We start from the raw sequence: 22054 nt of genomic DNA, 5'->3' as shown, positions 1-22054 counted from the left end.
TTTGTCTGCAGTCTAAGTGTAGTCCTGATTTCAAAGTTACAGTTAAACCTCCAATTTCTCAATCTTAACCTCCATCAAATTTTTATTCTTAGTTATGCAGAATCTATCTTCTGCTATCTGTAAGCAAGCTGGAGAGGACGGAGCTGTCAGGTGGCAAGTCTGATAAAAGCATAAGCAAGAATGAAGGGAAAGGTTTACATGATGGGAAGAGTGGTAATTTAGGAAAATGGTAATTTAAAGCATTTGCTTCAATACTGTGATGTGCAAAAGCAGGAAATGAGATGCATATGTAAGAGTTTAAGGTTACACTGACCTTCAACAGTCAAGACAGCCTGGGAGGTGTCGCAGCCTCTGCTGTTGCAGGCAGTGCAGGTGTACAGACCGCTGTCCTGCTGTTTCACACGCTGGATTGTCAGGTTGTTCTGGTTCAATATCACACCTGAGGGCAACAGGGAATTTATTAGGGAGACATATAAAATCACAAAAGAAGAACTAGATGAGAGCAAAACCCACCAGACCCCTCCACCACCGTGTTATTGTTTTTGGTCCACACCACTGTTGGGTTGGGTATCCCAAAGGCATCACAGTGGAGAGTAATGGTGGCACTAACATTTACTTTCTGGTCAGTAAAATTATTGCGAATTCTTGCAGCCATGAGATCTGAAGTCATAGAAAAACTGATGTTAGACCCCTCAAGACTCTGCATGTTTGCAAAAGATGTGTAAAGCAGGAACCTCTTAGAGACAGACGCAGCAGAAGGCACGTTTTCACCCCAGTCTTTATGTTCACCACCTGGCAGGCATAGAGGCCCTCATCCTGAAAGGATGCATTGGGCAGCATTAGCTCCAAGGTGATGTTGGTTCCCTGCTGTGTGGGCAGCACAGCTTGTGACACGGGGACCGGCTGAAGGGTCATGGAGTGACACGGCTGAATCGGCGCATCCCGCTCTGACTTGGACACATTAGCCGCAAGGAACCAGGTGAGGTTGGTGTAGATCAGTTTGTCCGCCTTGCACCTCAGAGCCACATTGTCCTCCTCCAAGGGCTTATCAGATGGATACATACTCACTTCAAGGTTGCCTATCAGAAAGCAAATGAAAAAAATGTGTTATAAAGCACATGTATGCAACAAGAAGGGATGAAGGAGCATAATGCTTACTTGTCACACGGAAAATGATTATCCGATTGTCCTTCCCAACTTTATTAGAAGCCATGCATCTGTAGAGTGAGTGGGTGTCTGCGTTCCGGATCCTTAAAGTGCTTACAATTTTCTAAAAAGTGAATCAAATGTATTTGTTAACATTCTTTAAAAGATAAAAATGCCCAACACACACCTAAAATGATGATTGGTAGAGAAGTGATTGTAACCTGCGGTTATCAGTCAGTGGTTTACCTTTGCGTGAGGATCGATGTCAGTTGTAGTCCTCTCTATATGGTTGTACCCACTGCTGTTGCTGATATCTCTCCAGTTTTTGCACTTATCCACCACCTCAGGCTTTATCACTCCGGGCCTGATGCAATAAAAACGGACACGGAAAACCAAGCTGGAATACCATTTTCATGATTCATTCCAAAAAACTGGGCTAGCCTCAGCTTAGTTCATTAACCAACTCTTAATCTTGCCACTTATTTTTTCGTAACTGCTATAAAAATAAACTTAGTAAATTTAATATAACACCTGGTAACTACAAAAACAACCCCTCTAGAAGTAAGTAATATAATCTTAAAATATGAAAAAAAAATTATTTGAATAAGCATTAAAAAAAATCTGCCAGTTAAGTGGGGTAAGAAAAATGATCTTACCAAGAATTGTAATTAAAAAAAAAAAAGGTCTAGTCAATAAAATTATTTTGCTATTGAAAAACACTCGTGATGAGATTATTTTTACGCAAGACAGAAAAGAAGACATTAGAACAATGGTCTTTTTAATTTATTACAATTCAGTTTTTGCAGTGTGCAAACATTTTATTGGGATGTCGTCTTGTTTTTAAATATGATGGGAATTTTTCCCTCATTTTTTTCGATCATTTTTGCCGATAAGAGAAAGTTCACTATATTTAAAGTGTATTTCTTGAAACCAAGTCATTCTATTTCGAAATTGTACACTAGGGCGTTTTATTTTCTTTTTTTTTCATTTTGAAAGAGCTACAGGAACAACAGGAAATGTGGATCAGGACGAAGGAAACTCTGGGATGTGCAGGCAGAAGATAAGGAAGCTGCTGCATGGTCTTCTCTGGTCAAAGTGGCCACTTACGCACGAAAGAACAAACCTCCTCTCTATCAACACCCATTCAACCCTTGCAGGAGTCACTGAGCAGGCAGTTGTGTCACTGCAGAAATGTGCAGGCTGCAGACTTTGGAGCTCCGATCTCAAACAACTGGCCCAGACAGAACAAAGATTTGTGCAAGAAAGTCTGATGTCTTCTAAAATCGAACATTTTGAAGAGACCGAATCACATCCGCTGATCTCCATCAGGGTCAGAGTGCCCCTCATTGTCTTTTTTCTTGTTTTTGTCAACAACCTCTATTGTTTTTGCCAACCTCATGACAATAAATGATGACGAGGCATGTGATCACGGCACAGAAACAAAAAAGGAAGAAATCCAGTGTTTACTGGTTTTCACACACACACACAAAAACGACTTACACAAAGGTTTCCCTGCAGTCTTCCTTAGGCATCCACTGCCACTGAATGCTCTCAGGAATGGGAAATCCACGGGCGGTACATGTCAGATCAGGGCTCCCACCATATGAATACATGTCCACTGGAACTTCTTTCTCAATAATACGAGGAGGCACTGAAGGAAAAAAGAAATCATCACTATGACATTTTCAGAAGCTCAGGAACAAAACAGAAGAGAAGTCATCTTTCATACAATTGACCAGCAGCTGGAAAGAGGATCTCTGCTCCTCTTTTGTGACCTTATTGCTTAGGATCAATGTGTAGTTTCCTTCATCTGCCTCCATGACTCCGCCACGGAAGACCAGAGCGTCGCTCTTCTGTTTGATTCTGTAACTCTCCTTAAGTACTAGGCCATCTTTTAACCTAAACAGAATAATGGTACAAAAATGTGCAATGTGCAGCTTTTTCATGTGTAATAAAAGAACTGTTTATGACACACAACTGATGACAAACTGCCACTGCTACATGAACATACCATTTAAAGCTGGGTTCAGGGTACGCAGAGTACCTGACAGGGTAACTTGCTTGAGCTCCCACCGTTACTTCCCAGACCTTTGGCCAGGGTTCCTTCATTTCAATGAAAGGCTTTTCTGCAGGAAAATAACAACATAATTATTCATATTTATTTGAATTGTTTGAAAATGTTGATCTTATGGAAGTTCATGGAAGGAAAAACTGTGCAAATAAGACTTCAGCAACTGATAAATTCATCCAGCCAAGATGAGATGCTTTGTTATTGACACTAAACTATGTCCAAGCTTTTGTGTGTAGTAAGGAAAACCGTCAGGTGCCCCAGCATGAGCTGTATTATAGACCAGGTCACCCCTGCTCTATGGAAGCATTTCTGTCTCATCATTCAAAATAGAAGTTAATACCTGAATGTTTTTTCATTTGCACAATAAAGCTACGTAATTGACTCAAAAATTAGATGAAAAATAAATCTGCTAAACAGTTTTTTTCTTCTTCTTCACCGCTCAGTCTGTCACTTTATTAAAATGACAAAGAAAATGTTTTTTGACATTTCATTTTCAAAAAGTTCTCTAGTAAATGTGTACCAAAATTCAATTAGAAATACTGTATCTAAGTAGATGATTAAAATGGATTAAAAAAATGCTTTTTCCTTTTCACAATGTAACTGCATCAATTGATTCAAAAGTAAAATAAAAAATCAATCCTCCAAAATGCTTTTCCACTTTAACACCCCCATTCTGTGACATAATTAAAGCATTAATGCAAAGAGGGGATTGCATTTTCATTTTCACATCCACCATGCAAAAACTGTTGCATAAATCCTTTCCAATCAGCTGTTCCATGAGGGAGGCAGGGCAATGATGTCAGTGTTCACTCGGTGTGCTGCTCCAGGGAAGGCTTTGTAGCGCAAACAGGACGGCCGGCCGGCCGGCCGGCTGCTCCAGGCGAGCGAAGTATGACTCTGATCAGTGCAGCCGGACTCATAGCTTCGTGTTTGTGGGCAGGGAAGGGGGTTTTGTTACGGTGTGCACTCCGGGGGAGTGCAATCCCCTCTTTGCATTATCGCTTTAATCACGTCAAAGACTGGGAGCTGTTCAAGTAGAGAAACATTTTGGAGGATTGATTTTTCATTTTATTTTTGAGTCGATTGATCCAGTTACATTGTGAAAAAGAAAAAGCATTTCTGTTAATCCAATTTTAATTATCAACTTAGATATTTCTAGTTGAATTTTGGTACACATTTACTAGAGAACTTTTTGAAAATGAAATGTCAAAACCATTTTCTTGATCATTTCATTTATTTCTGAGTCAATTGATGCAGTTACATTGTGTGAATGGAAAAGCATTTTTGTTAATCCATTTTAATTGTCCAGTGCACCTACCGTAGACTTTGACGTATGCAGAGGCACTTTCATCCATCTGCCCGCTGGATGCCGTGCAGATGAATTCTCCAGAGTGTTCCGTTGTCACGTTCTCCACAATAAGAGTATTGGAAAGCTCCAGAGAGTTCCACAGCTTCTTCTTGTGGGGAATCGTGTGGAGTTTCCCGGAGTTCTGAGTTAGCAGGACACAAGAAATAACTTTGTTTAAATGTGAATTTCTTGAACTAATGTACAGTGTTCCCTCACTATATGTGGTTTACTTTTTGTGGTCTCACTATTTTTGAGATGTTTTTTCAGTGCAACTTTGCATGCTTTGTTTATTTAACAGTGCACTGTGTTCTGCATCCTGTTGACCTTGTCGATCAATCTCCTCCGTGCCATAAGGACAGCTGAAATAGTTCAGCTTTCCGTATTTACATAAATATTCATTGTGATCAGTAATTTGTTTTCATTCTATAAAACTGGACATTTTTTCCATGAAGGTTTGAACATTGAGAATTTAAACAAAAGAGAAAACTGTAAAAGTGTTCATTTCTGTCTAAGAAACATGGATAAAGTATGTAGTGAAGATTTTTACATCCTTAAAACATCTGTAGTTCACCTATCGCTGGTTATTTTTAGAACCTAACCCTGTGATAAACAAGGTAACACTGTATATTTTTTGATGTGGAACATCTCTCCATGTTTGCATTTAAAACATCTCAGCTGCCTCTTGACCTTTGACCATGTTGCGCTGTCTGTGTAGATCAGTGTTTTTCAACCTTTTTTGAGCCACGGCACACTTTAACCTTGACAAAAATCCCGCAGCACACCACGATCCAAAAAAAAAAAAAAAAGCAGGAATTCATGGTCTGTATTGATCGACAGCCGCCCCCCCCCCCCCCCCCCGCAATCTCACGTGGATTTTTGTGATAAATGTGGCAGAAAAAGCAGGAAGTTGTGGCTGTTTTTTTTCTAAGAGATGAAATAAAGGTTAAATTAGAAAAATTTAGAAACTGTTTGTTTGTTTGCTGTGGTTTCAAGACGTTTCACAAGGACAACTCATTGTGCGCTGGGACACTGTCCCTTTAAGCCAATGCATCATGGGAGAAGTAGTGTGAAAACTGCTGAAAAAGGGCAGAAAGACTCACGTCTCTGAGCTTCATTGTTTTGTTCACTTGTTCCACGGTCTAACAACGGACTCTGTGGAAAGCTACACACTACATGAGCTGCATGCGGGGGAAAACAACTTGGAGCTGCAGAGGATGTGAACAGGTAGAGAGGCGGAGGCGGGGCTCAGACTCACTGCTGATGATTCCAGATCCGCAACAGCTGCTTCCTAATAAAAAATAGTTGTCATCCATAAAATTAATATAATTTATTGGGTTTACTGGATTTAAAGAAATAAATAAATAGAATGGAGTCTGCATCAAAGTGAATTTGTTTCCATCATCTCACTCATCTTAACTCTGGGTGTTTGACAGACAGAAAAGTCTATTCAAGATTGTGGAAAATGGACAACAGTTCAAAGAAACATAACGCTCATAAATAATTAAATGAATAATTGAATGAATATCCTGATAGTATTTTAATCAATACAAGCATTGCCAAATGAACTATCACGATATATCGCCGATTTTTTTCTAACACCCCTAGTGTTGCGGCTCCCTGTGCCTTCATTTCTGTGGGAAACTGATGGAAGTGGCTCTTTGAGAGGTTCAGGTTGGACCCTTGACCTAGAGGCACACAATAAACTGACAGATGCTTGGAAGCAAAATGTCACAAATATTTTAAAAAAGACAAGGAAGTGAGAACCCGGAGTTCTGGTATGAACGTCACTGAAGCGTTTTCACCAAAAATGTGTCTGGTGTGGGGGGTGGAGGATTAGGGGAGGGTGAGGCGTGAGACTCACCAGGGCCCCTCCCGAGTGGGTCCAGTTGAATTCAATGCCTACGTTGAGCTCGGTGTTGGCAGTGCAGATGAGCTCCAGCTGCTCCCCTACAGCCAGCCTCTGCTGCACAGGGGTCAGGGTGAGGTCATGAATCTTGTATCCTGCGGAAAAGGGAGGGAAGGCAGTCGGCAGACAGCCTATTGTTCTCCTGAGACTTCAGATGCAATCCACTTTTACACACAGCACTTTCAGAAAAAAAACATTTTTCTGGGTTTGTTCACTCAATAGAAAATTCAGCTCAGCTCTGATTTAAGATTTAGTCTCACCCACGACAGCCACAATGTACAGAGGAGACTTGAAAGTCTCATTTCCAATCCGGGTCTGGCAGGACACCACACCAGCATAGCTGATAAGATGAGTGGGCACAATGAAGCCCATCTTGGCATCCCACACCAAGTCTTTGCCATCAGGATGAAGCTCTTTGGTCGGATACTTCTGACAGATACAGGAATATATAGGTTTTGACAAAAAAGAAAAGAAAAGGAAAATATGATCAGGCATGTATGGGTTTTTACAGAGTAAAGTAGCGTGACAGACCTCTTGTTGTCCTGTAAATGTTAACAAAAAGCTGCTAACAGCAGCTATTACTGCCCCAATGTCTGTTAGACACTATGTACAGTATGTAAGCAAGCAGAAGGCCTCCTGAACAAACACTGGGACATTGTTGGAAAAAGACAAAAATAAAAATTCTAATTAATTCCTGAACTTAAGGAATCACTAGAGGAATTTGGACTTTTAAGACCCGGTCCATTGAAAATCAGGTTTTTGGTGTTTTTCACATGTTCTTGTAGCTTTTTTCTGATGAGGGATGACATATATAAAGAAAATTAAACTTAAAATTACATTTCTAATATTTAAATTTTGAATCAGATGCAGACCAAAATTTGTCATTTAAAAATGCCTGTAGCAGTGATGTACAGTAGGTGCTACAGCTGGCAGGCCACAAGCTCGCTGCTCTGCTCCATTCTGATGCATCCATTTGCAGACAAACGGATCCACGAACGTCTGTTTTCCTCATCTGAGCTGGAATCGGACTCCAAATTGTATGGCTGGATAGCTTCAATATTGTTTGACATTTTTGTTGTCCTACAAAATGACAAAGGTTTTCTGATTATGACTAAAAACGGCAAAATCCTAAATTCAGGCCAAGGGAGCACTTTGAAAATAGATGAAAAGATGATCAGAGTTTAATTTTAATTGAAAATTTCTCTGATAAAACTTTGACTTTCTTACAAAATGTTTCACTGGTTAAATTTCAGAACTAGTTGTCATGGCTTTACACAGACCCTCTAGTAAGTGTTTTATAAGGCTGAATCTCTCCTCTGTGTCTGTGGACACAACAAAACCTTCATGAATTGGAACATTCTAGGTTGTTCTGCAGCCTAGGATCCACAGAAATGTCTCTATCCTAGTGAACAATGTAATTTCACAATGAGAAAAGACAAATAGCTTTTCCTTACAATGTTTAGAGTAACATTAAGGTTTTCTAGTGAGCCTCTGCATGGTATGACTACCCGCTCCCCTTCACGGATGAATACCACCTCGTATTCCTTCTCAGATGGAACAAACGGCACCCTGTGATCTGAAATAAAACCCAAGCGTCAGACATTTACGTTCACTGAGGGAGTGGGAGTGCCGTCATGGTGAAGGCAACTATAGGAGTTTTACCGTGGACAAAGACGTAAACTGCTTTCTTGCCATCTTCAGCCTTCAGGTCTGGGTACGAGCAGTGGTACTCTCCTGTTTCATTGACAGTTGCATTGGTAATGGTCAGCGCTGAGCAGAAAAATCCTGACCCGCTGCAGTCCCTGATGGAGAAGTGAGTGCTTGTTGGGGGGGTCAACCACCTCACATACTGCCGACCTCTGCAAAGAAAGTTCGGAGTTGGATGTTCTGGAGGCTGAAGAAAAGAACGGCAGCGGGATGTATCCACTCATACCTGCAAATCAGTTCCAGGTTGTCTGATTTGTTCATCCGATGTGTGCCATTTATGTTAAGAGTTGGTGGATCAGACATGAACCGCAGGTCGATGGCTGCAAGAACAAGTCACAGTCAGCAGGGATGGGAGTATCCCACATAACCATGCTTCATGACGCTTAGAAAATCCTTTCCAAATGATCTTGGGATTAAATATGTTTTGAAAGAGAAACAGATTTCAAAAGGAAAACATCTCAAAATGAGATTGTTTTGGAACTGGATTTGGATAGGGTCACTTTTCCATTCCTGCAAAAAATGGCAAAGTTGTGTCAAAACAGGAAATGGGGGGAGATGGGTTGGGTCAGGCTCAATAGTTCAGCACAGTGTGGCCTAGGTGGAGTTCCTGTTTCTGAGGATACAGGCTGCCCGCCACCTCCTCCCTGTGAGGCCTTAAAACATGCATTGTATGGAGAAAAAAAAGACCTGGGTGAAATTACCAATGAGGCCAGGGACTGTTTGTCTAAAATGACCCCAAACATCACAATTTCAAACTCTGTGCTTGCTCTATTCATGAATAATGATACAACCAATAGGCCAAACTGTTATTTTTGTTCAAATCTGAGTTACTTGAAATGAATTGAATTAAAATAACTAACATGTCAAACATTTCACAATAAAAAAAACAAAAAGCAAGAGAAGAAATCAACTAAAAAAGACAGAAATAGCTACAAATGCAGTAAATAAATAAACAAGGAAGGAGTTGTGCACCTTTTCTTTCAAAAGTTACAAAAGCTGGATGCAGATGAACAAAACCACTACATGAAAATGAGAGAAAATCTACAACAAAACATAATCTGGTCTTTCAAAAGAAAACAATCATTCGTTTTCTTATTTTTTTCTTACCTGCAATATAAATGATGTCCAGCGTTATTATAAGTGAGTAAACTGAAACTGCCCGCGCCATCATCGGACAAGAGGCGACACCAAAGTCCTCATCAAAAGTTCAGAAAATGATCCACAGAGAGTTAAGGGATGATAACCCTGAAAGAACAAAAAAAAAAAGGTCCTGTTGCTGTTGGGTTTTTTTTCTTTTTTTTTTTTTAACTCTAGGCGAAGTTTGTAAATCCTGGACAGCCACAGGCTCAGACAATCGGCTGCGAGAGAGGCGCACATGTGCGTGTCCGCATGCTGCAGAGGATGCAGACAGGCGCGGGCGGGCAGCGAGGGAGGAGCGTCAGAGACAACCTGCTGTTGGAAAGATCCATTTACCTCGGAACTAAGAAAAAGTACCTAGAAAAAGATTTCCGTTCCCTCCTCTAGGAACTACATTTCAAATGCATTTTTGTTTAGGCTTTACCCTTTTGGACAGTTAAAAGGTAGCTGCAATATATCCTGTTGTTTTTGTCACAAGCCATAACTGCAAAATGTAATAGTTCTGGTTTTGTTTGTTTTATTTATCAATATTCACTTCAGCAACCAAAAAAACTCACAAATTGACATTTACACATGGATGATACAAATTTTAGACTAAAGAATAAGAACACGTGGTCAGTGCATAATAAAATTATGGAGTCCTAAACTGTTCATAATTAAATAAATAATTATTTAATTAAATAAATTGTGCAATCACACAAACAATAAATCTCTCATAAATGTATTGAAAAAAAATCATGAAATTGTGAAAAGCCTGCACACAGATTTTAAATTAGCCACAATATTATTAAATATATTTCATCTTACTTTTAAAAACTGTTCATTACTCTAAAACAGCATTTTAAAGTATTATTTTTTAATCATGTTGAATAGTATTATGACTCTATGGCTTTTTCAGAATCTAAGATTTCAAAATCAATATTTTACAAAATATCTTTGTTTTTATTTCACATTGCTGTTTTTCAGAATGGCATATTTGTTTCATGAAGAGCTTTTTTCAGCAGAATGAGTCTGTCTGTCAATCAAACCCGACAAGGCGAAGACACTTTTCTGATTGGCTACTCCTTTACTCAGACATTATGGAAGCGATTCTGTAGCATAATTAAAACTACACAAAAACAGAAATGCTTTTTAGTTTTCAAAATGTAACTGCATAAAATGAAAAATTGATACTTCAAATTGCTTTTTCATTTTATACTTAAAAATCTATTATTCTGTGTCATAATTAATAATTACGAAAATGCAGAGGGGATTGCATTTTCATTTTAACATCCACCCAGACCTTTTCCTACTGTTTTTTTTAATGTGACAACTGCTCGTTGTGACAATGCCTTTTTTAATTTTCTCTTTGACAGGGCTCCAGTTAATCAGGATTAAATAATGTTACTAAAACCTAAAATATAATGTCAATTTAAATAAACGCCAGACCTTTAGAGGTCAAAAAAATATTCCCATAATCTCTAAAAAAAGAATAACCAAAACTAGTAAATGGTTCAAGTGATGTGAGCTAATTGTGAATCCTATTGTGAATAATGTTACAACTTATTAAAAGAAAGTCATCATTTATTTGTAAGAATTTTTAATGGAGATATGAACCACATCTAATTTGATTTGATTTGATTTGAAATGGTTTATTTCAAGCAATTAAGTAGAAATAATACACAACAGCAATATAATCATCAGTTATACATTCATACAGTAACTAATCAAACTTAAGATAATTAGACATATTATTAAATTTTGCTTGAAAGGGAGTGGAAGGAAGCGAACTTATATAATCCCACCCTGTTATACTATAACCATTTTATTACACGAATTATCAATATCCGGTTCCCAGTTTTTATCAGACAGAATTAAAAATCATAAGATATCGATAAAGCACATGACAAAGATGAATTACTTAAGTATTACATCAGTAATAACTATTTTAGAAATCAACATGGCAAATGCAGATCAGTCATCTGAAATATATGCAGATTATGTTACTTATAAAAGCCATTCATATGAATAAAACATAATACTATATCAGTAAAGTAGACACAACACTGTTTCAGGAATTTTCATAGCAAAATTTCATCAAGTATCAAAAGTTAAAAACATGTGCAAAATTATGCTACATTAGGAAAGAATTTTGAATCAATTTATCAATTTTTCAATTTTTGGAGAAAGTGAAGTAATATCATTAAAAGTCAATCAATTTAACAATTTTCAATAAGTGATTAATCATTTGTTTTACTTTTTTTAATTTTTTTTTTTTTGTATTTTTATTTTTATTTTTTATAATAAAGTAATGCTGTAGGGGAAAAGTAAAAAGGGTCCATAACTGTCGATTGTCCAAGGTTGGCATTTCTTCTTTTACTGATAACAGCCGTTCTTCTGGGATCAAAACAGAGTTAATAGTTCTCTTCGATGTTATGACTGCAGACATTAGACTCAGGTCCATATCCTTCTTCAGCTGATATCAGCGACGGTGAAAGTTGAGGTCTAGTTGTCTGCAGGTCAAAACTCTGCTGTTATTCAGGTGACGTCAGACGTATGGAGAAAGTGATGAATCCACGTGTCATATTTCTTGAAATTATTTGGCTCTTTGGTTTATTACTCCATGTTGTTTCAGACGACCGTGATCAACCACTTCTCAAAGTCCTTCATGGTGTTCACCACCAGAACCTTGGACCGGTCCTCTGGACCGAGCGGTTTGACGTAAATCCTGCAGCCTTTAACCCAAGTGTTCTCAATCTGCTTACGCTTCCTGAGAAGCCGTGCATGCTTTGAGATTTCAGCATTCCTTCTGGTCAGATGGTCGTTTAGATTAGCAGCCGAACCTTTCAGTTGTTTCCTTTGGGTCATCAAAGCTAGCTTGTGTTTGTGATTCACAAACCTGATGAGGATCGCTGGTTTATCCGTCTCCTTTCTCCTGGGGAGCAGGTGGCAGGTCTCGATGGTATTGAGATCCAGGGAAATCCCTTTAGATGTGAGAAATGAATGTATTTGCTGCTCCAAAGACACTGCATCGATCTCCGTATTAGCACTGCCAGCTACGCTAGCGCTAGCATTAGCAGTGCTGGCTCCTGCTGCATTCAGCTTCGCTTGAGGCTTGATTGGTACTCCAGTGAGAATTACATTATTCATCCTTACTTGCTGTTCCACATCGTACAGTCTTTTCTCCAGAATCTCGACCCGGTTTTCTCGCTGCTCGTTTTGAGCCCGAAATGTTCGTAACTCTTCCATCATTTCCCAAAGTGGCGTTAGCTTAGCCGACACTTTTTCCATAAAACTTTTCAGCGTTTCTTGAATAATAAGAGTCTTTTTGAGGTCTTCGTATTCCTGGTGTTTCTTCTGGGGCATGGTCAGCTCTCTTTTTTGGGGAAAATCTACCTTTTAAGTAATTTGAAGATAGTAGTATTCACAGAGAGGCACGCCACGCGTCCTGCTGTGTAACCCGGAACCGGATCATGGTCTAATCAAAATGTTCAATCCTAAGGTTAGTCACCAAACTTTCTCACATGACTAATTATCCTCTTATTTTATTAATTAATTGGCTAGTTAATTATTTTTTTCAAGTTGACAGTTGCACTATTTTTATTTTATGGTTAAAGCTACTGGTACTTTACAAAAGTTTGTTTAAGCGTTAAATGATAAAAGAATTATTTAAGAATACAAATTGAGGATGATCTGCATCTGTTTATTAAATTACCGTGATTCATTTTGAAAATCTGTTACAAAAATAGCAGATAAGGACTCAGAGTAAGCAGACAGCCAATCACTGAATCTGATCGGGGGTCAAAAAAATCTGATCGGGCCACCCCTTACCATGTTGCTGGGTCTTCTTCAGCAAATAATTTGTCAGAAGGACAAATTCTTATCACAAGTTGTTTGTGAAATACAACAAAGACAAATATTGATTGATTTTGAAATCTTAGATTCTGAAAAAGCCACAGAGTCATAATACTATTCAACATGATTAAAAATTAATATGTTAAAATGCTTTTTTAAAATAATGGACAGGTTTTTTAATCAAAATGAAATATATTTGATAATTAATGGCTATTTTAAAATATGTGTGCAGGTTTTTCACAATTTCATGATCTTTTTATATATTTATGAGAGATTTGTTGGTTGATTGTTTGATTGCATGAGGTCATGTTTATTTATTTGATTAAATATTTATTTATTTATTTATTTATTTATTTATTTATTTATTTATTTATTTATTTATTTATTTATTTATTCATGAACAGATTAGTTTTAATAAAGGACTGCTTCTCTTTTTTTCACAGTTCTTTTCCTTTATTTGTAGAGAATGTTTTATGGTTTTTTCAGATGTTTAATCATTGTCAGAAATGACATCCCTATTAGCGCTATCTTCTGTTTCCTTCTGAGCATTCACACAATGTTGGTACTTATACACAAGCCATTCTAGGACAGTTTTTCTGACATACAAGAACATTTGTCTGCATCTCATTTGCCTTTCTTGATCATTGTTCTGTTGAAGTACAACCTAAAGGGAGATCTTTCTCCAGACTTAAAGCAATAAGTGCCACATCAGTATCAGGGCAAGAGAGTCACATATGAGCCTGCACATCATTGCTGCACAATAAAAAGCCCTCGTGCCCTTCAGAGTGTCTGCTTTCAGTGTCACTTTCTGCTTGGTTTACCTATGAGTATGGGTATTGTTAATACTTTAGCGATACTACTCATATCATAGTCATATCACTACTTTTCTGTGTGAAAACCAGGAAGGAGAAGACAGAAACTATATACAAAACCTTCTCTTTTAGAATAATGTAAAGCATAATATGTTAGTTTAACATCCTTTACAAGAGTAAAATAAAATAATCAATAAATACTAACGTTTCTTTGTTATAATAACATTCACTTTACGGTATAAACTTAAACTAAAGCTGCAACCTGCGTTGTATGGCCAGCAGGCGTAGCTACCCGTGTAGTGGTTCTGTTGAGCATGCCTCCTCCTGGGGCACAACACCTGCTGCTCATTTCCACAATCCGCACCTATACCTTCTGGTCATCACAGACTCTACTTTTTCCTGAGGAGGACCTCCAGCCAGCGCCAGATTATTGTTCACCCTGTGGTAACATTCCTTGGCAAAGAGCTACTGAACTAACTTTTGCAATTCTTTCCACAAAGTTCTGCCTGCGTGTCTGCCAGTCTGACAGGGGAACTGCTGGCAATGAAAGAGGCATTCTCTGAGTGGAGCCACTGGCACGAAGGCTCAGCCCAACCCTTCCTGGTTCTCAACGACCACCAAAATATTACAAAACCTGTAATCTTTCAAGACTGCCAACCGTCTCCAGTGTTCTGAACGCACTTCATTTTCCAGCAACCCTGGTTCGCAGTTCCTGGAAACAAACATATATTCCTTAAAACATGAGGGAGAAAAAAAACAATAGATTATACATGTATCTGTTATGTTCTAGTGCTGGATCTCAAGAAAAGACAAGCTCAGTAGAAAAACAGTTTTTTGAAAACACAGGAAAGCTTTTCAAGGCAGCTGGGATGGGCTTTGACAGCAGGAGCAGGAGTCAGTTGTGGGGATACAGGACAGAGTTGAATCCAGTGATCATGGGGTTGATGTCAGAGTAGGAGAATGGTGATACAGAGATGAAACTCAGGGTTTAAACAGGAGGGCAGATTCTGCATCCGAATCCAAGTCCAAAACATCCATTCAAAGAGGCAAGAATCCAATCCATAAACCAAAGCCAAAGTGAAGGACAGAAACTGGCCATGGTTTAAACAGATAAACTTGAAACCAGAGGGGTATTCCAAAAAACAGGTTAAGTGAGTTACCACGGTAAGTTTGAGGCTAAGGAAGCGGACAACCTCAGCTTTCAGTTCCAAAAATGGAGGTCTGTTTCAGGGTATGCCGAGTTGCCATAGCAACTCATGCTCTGAACATAACCTGGTCTGGAGCAGGTTTAGTTGAAGGTTAGTTTGTTTTCAGAGAGGTGAAGCAGCATGGCGTGTCCATTTGAAGATGATTTAGTGGATGAAGAAGCTCAGATAATACTTTTTCCACCGTGAGAGGGTGAGAGGGTTTGTAATATGTAAATTTTATGTAAATTTTAGTTGTATAAGCAATTATTGAGTTGGATAGATGTAAGACATTAGGTTGAATAAATTTAACTCAATTACTTGTTACCAATCGAATCAATTCATTTAAGTTTTATAAGTTTTATACATGTACATCACAATGTAATTAGAAATTAGATATAAACTCGTGCGTTTACTTTGTCTGTTCTTCTACTACAAGCAGAAACTCTTTTATTTTGATGATGCAGCCATGTTACTTTTTTGATGGACGTGTAATCTTCATACGCCGTCATTTAAATCTCAGACTCCGTCTCACTGAAGTATAGCGCTCTCTTTTTTTCTCCACGCGTTTCCATGGTGACTCCGGAAATCGGTGATCCATTGAGAATGTCTTCATGTACTTGCTGTGCACGTACATTAACCCAGGGTTACCAAGTCGAGCGTAATTACGCTAACTCCTATCTGGTGTTTTGGAACCGACATACCCAGAGTAAGCAAGTTCAGGCGGATTTCAGCTAGAGTTCAGGATTAAAGTCAGGCTAGTTTAAACTTGCTTTCTGGAAAAACAAAACAGAAAGGTAACTGAGATCAGAGTGTCACAGGCTTGACTTAACTAATTACCCTTGTCGGAGGTGTGGGCAGAAATGAGGATGCCTGATATCATCCAACTTGTACTTTTATTTCTCAGCAAACGTTCGATGCACACTGGCACAATGAGTTATATAGCTAGAGGAGACACGCCAGTGAAGGAAAGAAATCGTCCGCTTCTCAGTTCTTTCCATCCATGAGTGTTCGATAGTCGAGAGTGGTAAAACAAACAAGGATTCAACCGGTTCAAAAATACACGGAGTTTATTTCCCTGACAATAGTTCTAAAGCACAGATTAAAACATTAATGCAGATATATCTGGATTCTCAAGTAAAGATCTACTGACGCACAAGTTACATGCAAATTACTCGTAGATTTTCCTAAGAACAATGGAAAACTTTAAAACCAGTCTTTTTAAGATGTGTTTGAATCTCCGCCTTCCGGAAAGAGCATGGTCGCTGGATCTCCGCCCCTGGTCGCTCTGATTCGTCAGCTGATAGCCCGCCTGCTATCACCGGCCAATAGCTGACGGCTGCCACTTCAGATCTGCTCCGCCTCTCGGGGGTCCGTTTTACTGGCGCACACGGTCCGATGATCAAAAGAGTCCCCATCTGGTCAGAGTAAATCATTCCTGGACAACTCAAGGTTCCTTTACCGGTATCCAGAGCAAAGGTCAGCTCCAACCTCCACATGAGAACACGGATCTTCACACTTTCCCAGGGGAAGAATCTTCAACCCAGATGGTACGGATATAGTCCATGGCATATTTATTGCACCTATGTAAAACTCCTAACTTTGCACAAAGAACATCCTATTTCTTCACAGGATGCTGCAACCATAAAGCAAAAAGGAATGTCACACGACCATAAATCTGGATAGTTCAAAATAAGTTCACTTCACACTAAAGATAAAGCTGTAACATAATAAAGAATAAGATATTAAAACATACATTTTCTACATTTCCCTCTCTTGATCACACAAAGTGTGATAACCAAAAATATCTAACACTACTACACTCAAAAACAACAAAACATCACAAACAGGTCCATTGGACCTGACAGCTGTGGTCTCAAGCCCGCACAATCTGGAACACAAAATATTTCAAAGGAGTTGGGCGTCCATGCATGAACGTGCAAGCGAAAAACCTGCCAGAGCATACTTTATACCATCTTTGGTAAACATTCAGTTAACAGTCAGACAGGAAAAATCTTGCGACGGCTCCGTGCTCCGCGGCAACCACCCCTAAGGATGCTCATGCTCACAAGACCAGACCTAACCCCTTGTCACAATTCCATTAAAAAGTGACATATTACAAGAAATAAAGTAGTAAATAAGGTAAACAAACAAATTCAATGTCTAATTCAGTCTAATTCAAATTCAAATAGCAATTATAAAAGGAAAAAAGTGCAGGAATTTATATTTTTTGGTAATTTCATTAGGGTTGTCAGTCTTAAATTTTTATTACATTGAAGATAAGTCATTTGCTGAAGTGTGTGCTTTAACATCCTTTCAACTCTGAAGTTGCTTCCTATAGTTGCATATGTGAGAGGTTTCAGGAATGCAGCTACAATCTCAACCCCCCCCCCCCCTTCAGGAGAAAACAGTCTTTGATCTTCTAAGGCCATTTGGTTGTAGGTCTGACATGGGCCATAAATTAACTATCTCTGGTACTGTAGCTGTGGGAACCACTCCAGGCGTCCTTTCACGTGTGAAGAACAAAGCTCTAGGATCGACTTCCTGCGGTGACAGTTCCTGCCACCCATGGGGATTCTGCACCGTGTCCATCTGTGAGGTTCCCCCCAGAGACCAGATGCTGTGATTCTAAGGATGGGCTGAAGGAAGTAGGCGGGCTCCTCTGTCAGCCAATCTCTAGCGACCAGGGGCGGAGATTCGGTGGCCATCTTGCTCCCGGGGGAGGATGTTCTGACCACATGCTTAAAAGTCTGAACTCAAGGAACTTTCCTGGGTCTCCAGACAAGCTGCATGTGAATTCGGAATGTAAACTCTTGCGTATTGCAGGCCTTGATTTTGGACACCCAGATCGATCTGTTTTTACTCTGTTTTATTCTGTTTTATTATCTTTTACTTTTTAGAAATATTGTTAGGGAATAAATTTGTTAAACTTAATCCGGTCGAATCCGGTGGTTTTCTCCTTCTCGACTTTTTTGAACATGCAACAAGGAAAGTAATCTCAAAGCGACAGATTATATTTTCCAACATTTCTGGTGACCCTCGTGTGATAAGGTAGGGAAGGAACGCGGAATTGCAACGCGGATAAGAGGACCGATAGTGGTTTATTATGAGATTTGAGACTTTCGGCGAAAAGTCGGTGACGCTCCCCCGCACGTGCTTTACTTTCCTCGAGGCCTCACAAACAAAAGGTAAAGCAGGAACCTGTTCGTAAATTCTGCATATTGATTACGTTATTCTTTTAGTGAATAACTCAAATTTTGGGGAAGTGAAGTATGTGGACGGCATAGCGCACCTGTATAAGTTTTGTGGTTCACCCTCCTGAAACAGCAGATTGAATTTAGGAAATTTATGAAATTAAATTTGAGGAAATTGTGCAGGTTTTGTGTCTGTTCAGCCTGTCAAAAATTGAATAAACACTAAATTGGGAGCGTGTGATATTTGGATTACGTTAAAATTTAGTAGGTTTTGCGTCTGTTTGAGCCTGTACAAAATCCCGTACAAAAAAACGGTGTTACTATAGGAACTAATTTTGCGCGTTTTAGGATTTTCGGAAAAACCAGGAAGGCGGCGAACCTTCACAAATTATTTTTAATGCGTAGAGAAACCACAAAGAGATTCACAATAAAAATGAAAGGTGCACTAGACAGAAGAAATGAGGAAACCGGTGACTTTTGTTTTGACGACAGACATGACGCTGACGACTTGACTTGACAACAGCGGTGAAAATGGCTTGAATGAGAATGAATGGAATGAAATGTATGCGATTTTGGAAAGAATGGGATGAAAAAGTGTTTGAAATCTGTGTATTTTAACTGTATCTTTCACATTTCCCTGTGTATTGTCTGCTCTATGGACGCAGCCATCTTGCTCACAGTGTGTTTACGTCACATGGACCAATGACGGGACGTTTTAGTTGCTTCGGCTGTGTCGACGATTCTGATTGGTTTTGACTGTACCACGTGGTAAGCGTGACGGAGTCCTAGCAAAATGGCGTCAACGGCTGTGATTGGCTTTGTTTGTACCATGTGGTCGGCGAGACGCGTCCCTGACGACCAAATATGACGGAATGTGCTGAACTTTTTCATGAGGAAAATTTGAAGAGTTTGGGATGTAATTTGCGGTAAAATCATGGTGGGGATCGTCGTTATCGAGCGTGGTAATGACCTCGGTTGTAGGACGTCGTTTAAAAACAAATTTCAGTGGGTTTTCGGTTCGCCGAAAAAGGTTTTTATGTTGCACAGCGCCTCCGACGGGAGCCTCTGCCGCAACGGCGAGATCAACGTGCATGGTTGCAGGGTCTAATACATTTGGGGTAAAATAATTTTGTAATTATTTCGGTTTTCTTATTGTGAATACATGTCTCTAATTTGTTTGTATGTCCTAATAACCGCGATTAAGTTCAGCTTTGTTTGAAGAAGTATTATTGACATTTTTAATTTGTTTAATTCCGTTTTCTGTTTGTTTTAATCTTGTGCACTGCTGTTTGAATGAGAAGCGAATGAGTGGCGGTTTTGTTTGTTTGAATCATAATCAATAGTATTTGAAAATTGTTTTTAGAATGGGGAAAAGGACGAGGTAAAGAAAAGAGAAACATGGTTTTTGAGGATTTGGAAGGATGTGGCAATGTAGAGACAAGAAATGTAAGGTAAAAGGCAGGAGAAATGAAAGGCATTGTAAGTGAAATGGAGGGTCTCTGGACATGGAAAGGTGTGGTATGAAGGTGCAGGGTCTGGTAGAACAGGAGAAGAGGGAACATGAATGTTAAAACGCTAGTTATGAACGATTTATTTCAGTGAAATGGTTTATTTTTGTTTATGTGTAAGGTATCTAATTTGTTGTGTTATGTCTTTTGCAAAAACGGTTAAAAGTTCTTGTCTTTGTATTGATTGTCTGTGTTTTAGAGTGTGAATTGTGTTTTTGGTTAAATAAGGAAAAGCTTAAATTGTGGGATTTTGTTGCTTTCAGCACTTCTCAAAATTCTTTTTGTAGGACAACAAGTCCTTAATGGTAAGTAAAAACAATTTGTTTGTTTTTCTTGATTAAGAGTGAATGAAAAGCTGCCAGAATGCATGTAATACAATATATTTTTCAAAGATTTTGCTCCAGGTCCGTCATTTCGGACAAAGAAGATTTTAAGGATTTTTTCCCTTTGCTGGCTTTCATTACTGATCAACTGACAGCGTTGGAGACGGCGAAGAATGAACATGACTAATAAATTTCTAAATCTCTTTCCAAGCAGAAGAAGCAATCCTATCCTGAGACCTCATAAATCTGTACGTAGAAAACCCCCTGTGCTTCGTGGGTGAGTGACAAAAGGCGCAGTAGTTTACCATCCCCCGCAGCTCACTACCTTCACAGGAGGGGGCCGAGTCCGGAGGACTGACCATCAGAGCACATTACAGGGCATAGGGAGAAGTTGAACAACTGAAAAATCCACTCGGGATAATAATGAGTTTAAATACCCTCAGGACCTGCAGCAATGTTCAGGTATCGGAGGCCGGGACTTGAAAAAAGGCAGGTATCCTGTCAGACGTGATCCACCCAGGGGACCCACCCCCAGCAGCAGCTGGACATGGCATCTGTGGCGCTCAGGACAAAATGGGCCCGACTGCCCACAACGAGGTACCCAACAGCGAAATGCACAGAGGGTGTGGCGGAATGAACAGTACCCACAACCGCTCCAAGCCCCTCCCCCACCGTGGCGAGGGCCACAGGGGTGACAAGTCGGACAATACCACTTGGTGATGCAGGAGTCATGGTCCCTGTCAAGCTCAGAGGTAACTCCATGATGAGTCTTCCATAAACTGCCAGTTGCCTCCATCAGCTCTGACAAATGAACATCTGACTCCTCAAAACCGGCAAAAGACCACCTGACTGACTTTTGACCAGATGATGGAGCATTCATTTGTGCATTTACCACACACGCCTGTGAATCTGTTGGGACGGGACATTCTTGTCAAAGCAGGAGCCAGCATTCATTCAGACTGGATGCCATGCCACACGCCACAGCCAACCCCCACTGCAGACATCCAGGGGCCCCTTGACACGCCAGGTGTGTACATGAATTTCAGGTATAGCAGCCAAGAAACCTGTCCTTGAAGCATTTTCCGCCTCCGATGACCTGAACTGCATGCTCTATTACGACAGAGAGGATGATCAGGAAGCATTTCATCAGGTAACAGGCCATACGTGGCATTTAAACTACACTGACATATAGTGGTCCTGTGGGTTTAACAGTTTATTTTGCATTCACAAACTCACAAATGCAATGGTACACAGCTGTACCACACTTAGCACTCCCCCTGGTCATGAGGCTCTGCAACTCGGACCCCTGACTGGGCGGGAAGTTAACACATACTGGCAAAATTGTGTTTTTTCAGGTGTTCACTTTCCTCCCTCAATAAAATGTACAGGTTAATTTTGCCTTCAACAACTGAGCAGAGAGGAGACGGCTCATGAAGATGCAGAGGTGATGTTAAAAAACGCTCTCTGATGCTTCATGGTCCACAGGGTCAGTTGATGTTGGTTCATGCTTCACTGTCCCCCCGGTGGTGATTCAGGTAACTGCAGGAGCACAGGTTTTTAGATCTCAGTGCAGCTGAGTGACTGATGCAGATTAAGGGAGGAAGGAAACTCAGTCTGGGCTGTGGAACTATGGTGTCATTGAATATTCGTATTCTTCATGGTTTACTTTTTTGAAACCGGTTTTAAAAACTGATGGATCGCGTGGCATATGATTTAAGATAATGTTAATTTGAGTTGCATTATTATAAAACCTATCCGTCCCTGATCCATATTGCATGCTGTCACCTTTAACCCCACAAGGTGTGTTGTTTGTTGCTATTGCTTTAGCACACGTTTTCTTTTGCATTCCATTAAATAAAAATAGCAGACAATTGTTCGCATTAT

General features: G+C 39.6%; 1 protein-coding gene across 2 annotated transcripts in view; it reads right to left on the bottom strand.

Moving 5' to 3' along the window:
- The window catches only part of kdr (kinase insert domain receptor), a 66984-nt gene extending 57410 nt beyond the window's left edge, over positions 1-9574 (bottom strand). The window contains exons 1-15 of one of the 2 annotated variants that reach the window (XM_023953886.1): positions 9286-9574; positions 8405-8498; positions 8134-8330; positions 7926-8047; positions 6732-6900; positions 6427-6566; positions 4536-4707; positions 3158-3272; positions 2876-3045; positions 2647-2797; positions 1393-1510; positions 1159-1270; positions 735-1079; positions 514-660; positions 314-439 (exon numbers count right to left, since the gene is read on the bottom strand). In XM_023953886.1, the coding sequence (XP_023809654.1) occupies positions 314-439; positions 514-660; positions 735-1079; positions 1159-1270; positions 1393-1510; positions 2647-2797; positions 2876-3045; positions 3158-3272; positions 4536-4707; positions 6427-6566; positions 6732-6900; positions 7926-8047; positions 8134-8330; positions 8405-8498; positions 9286-9349 (2242 nt within the window). In that variant the 5' untranslated portion in view covers positions 9350-9574. The remainder of the gene's footprint in view (positions 1-313; positions 440-513; positions 661-734; positions 1080-1158; positions 1271-1392; positions 1511-2646; positions 2798-2875; positions 3046-3157; positions 3273-4535; positions 4708-6426; positions 6567-6731; positions 6901-7925; positions 8048-8133; positions 8331-8404; positions 8499-9285) is intronic. The other variant, XM_023953887.1, reaches the window with a different exon arrangement.
- Positions 9575-22054: the final 12480 nt, after the last annotated feature.

The sequence above is a fragment of the Oryzias latipes genome, chromosome 4 (genome assembly GCF_002234675.1).
Source record: "Oryzias latipes chromosome 4, ASM223467v1".
Classification (NCBI taxonomy): domain Eukaryota; kingdom Metazoa; phylum Chordata; class Actinopteri; order Beloniformes; family Adrianichthyidae; genus Oryzias; species Oryzias latipes.
Note: the sequence above shows the minus strand (reverse complement) of the source record. Positions and strands in the feature narration are given on the sequence as shown.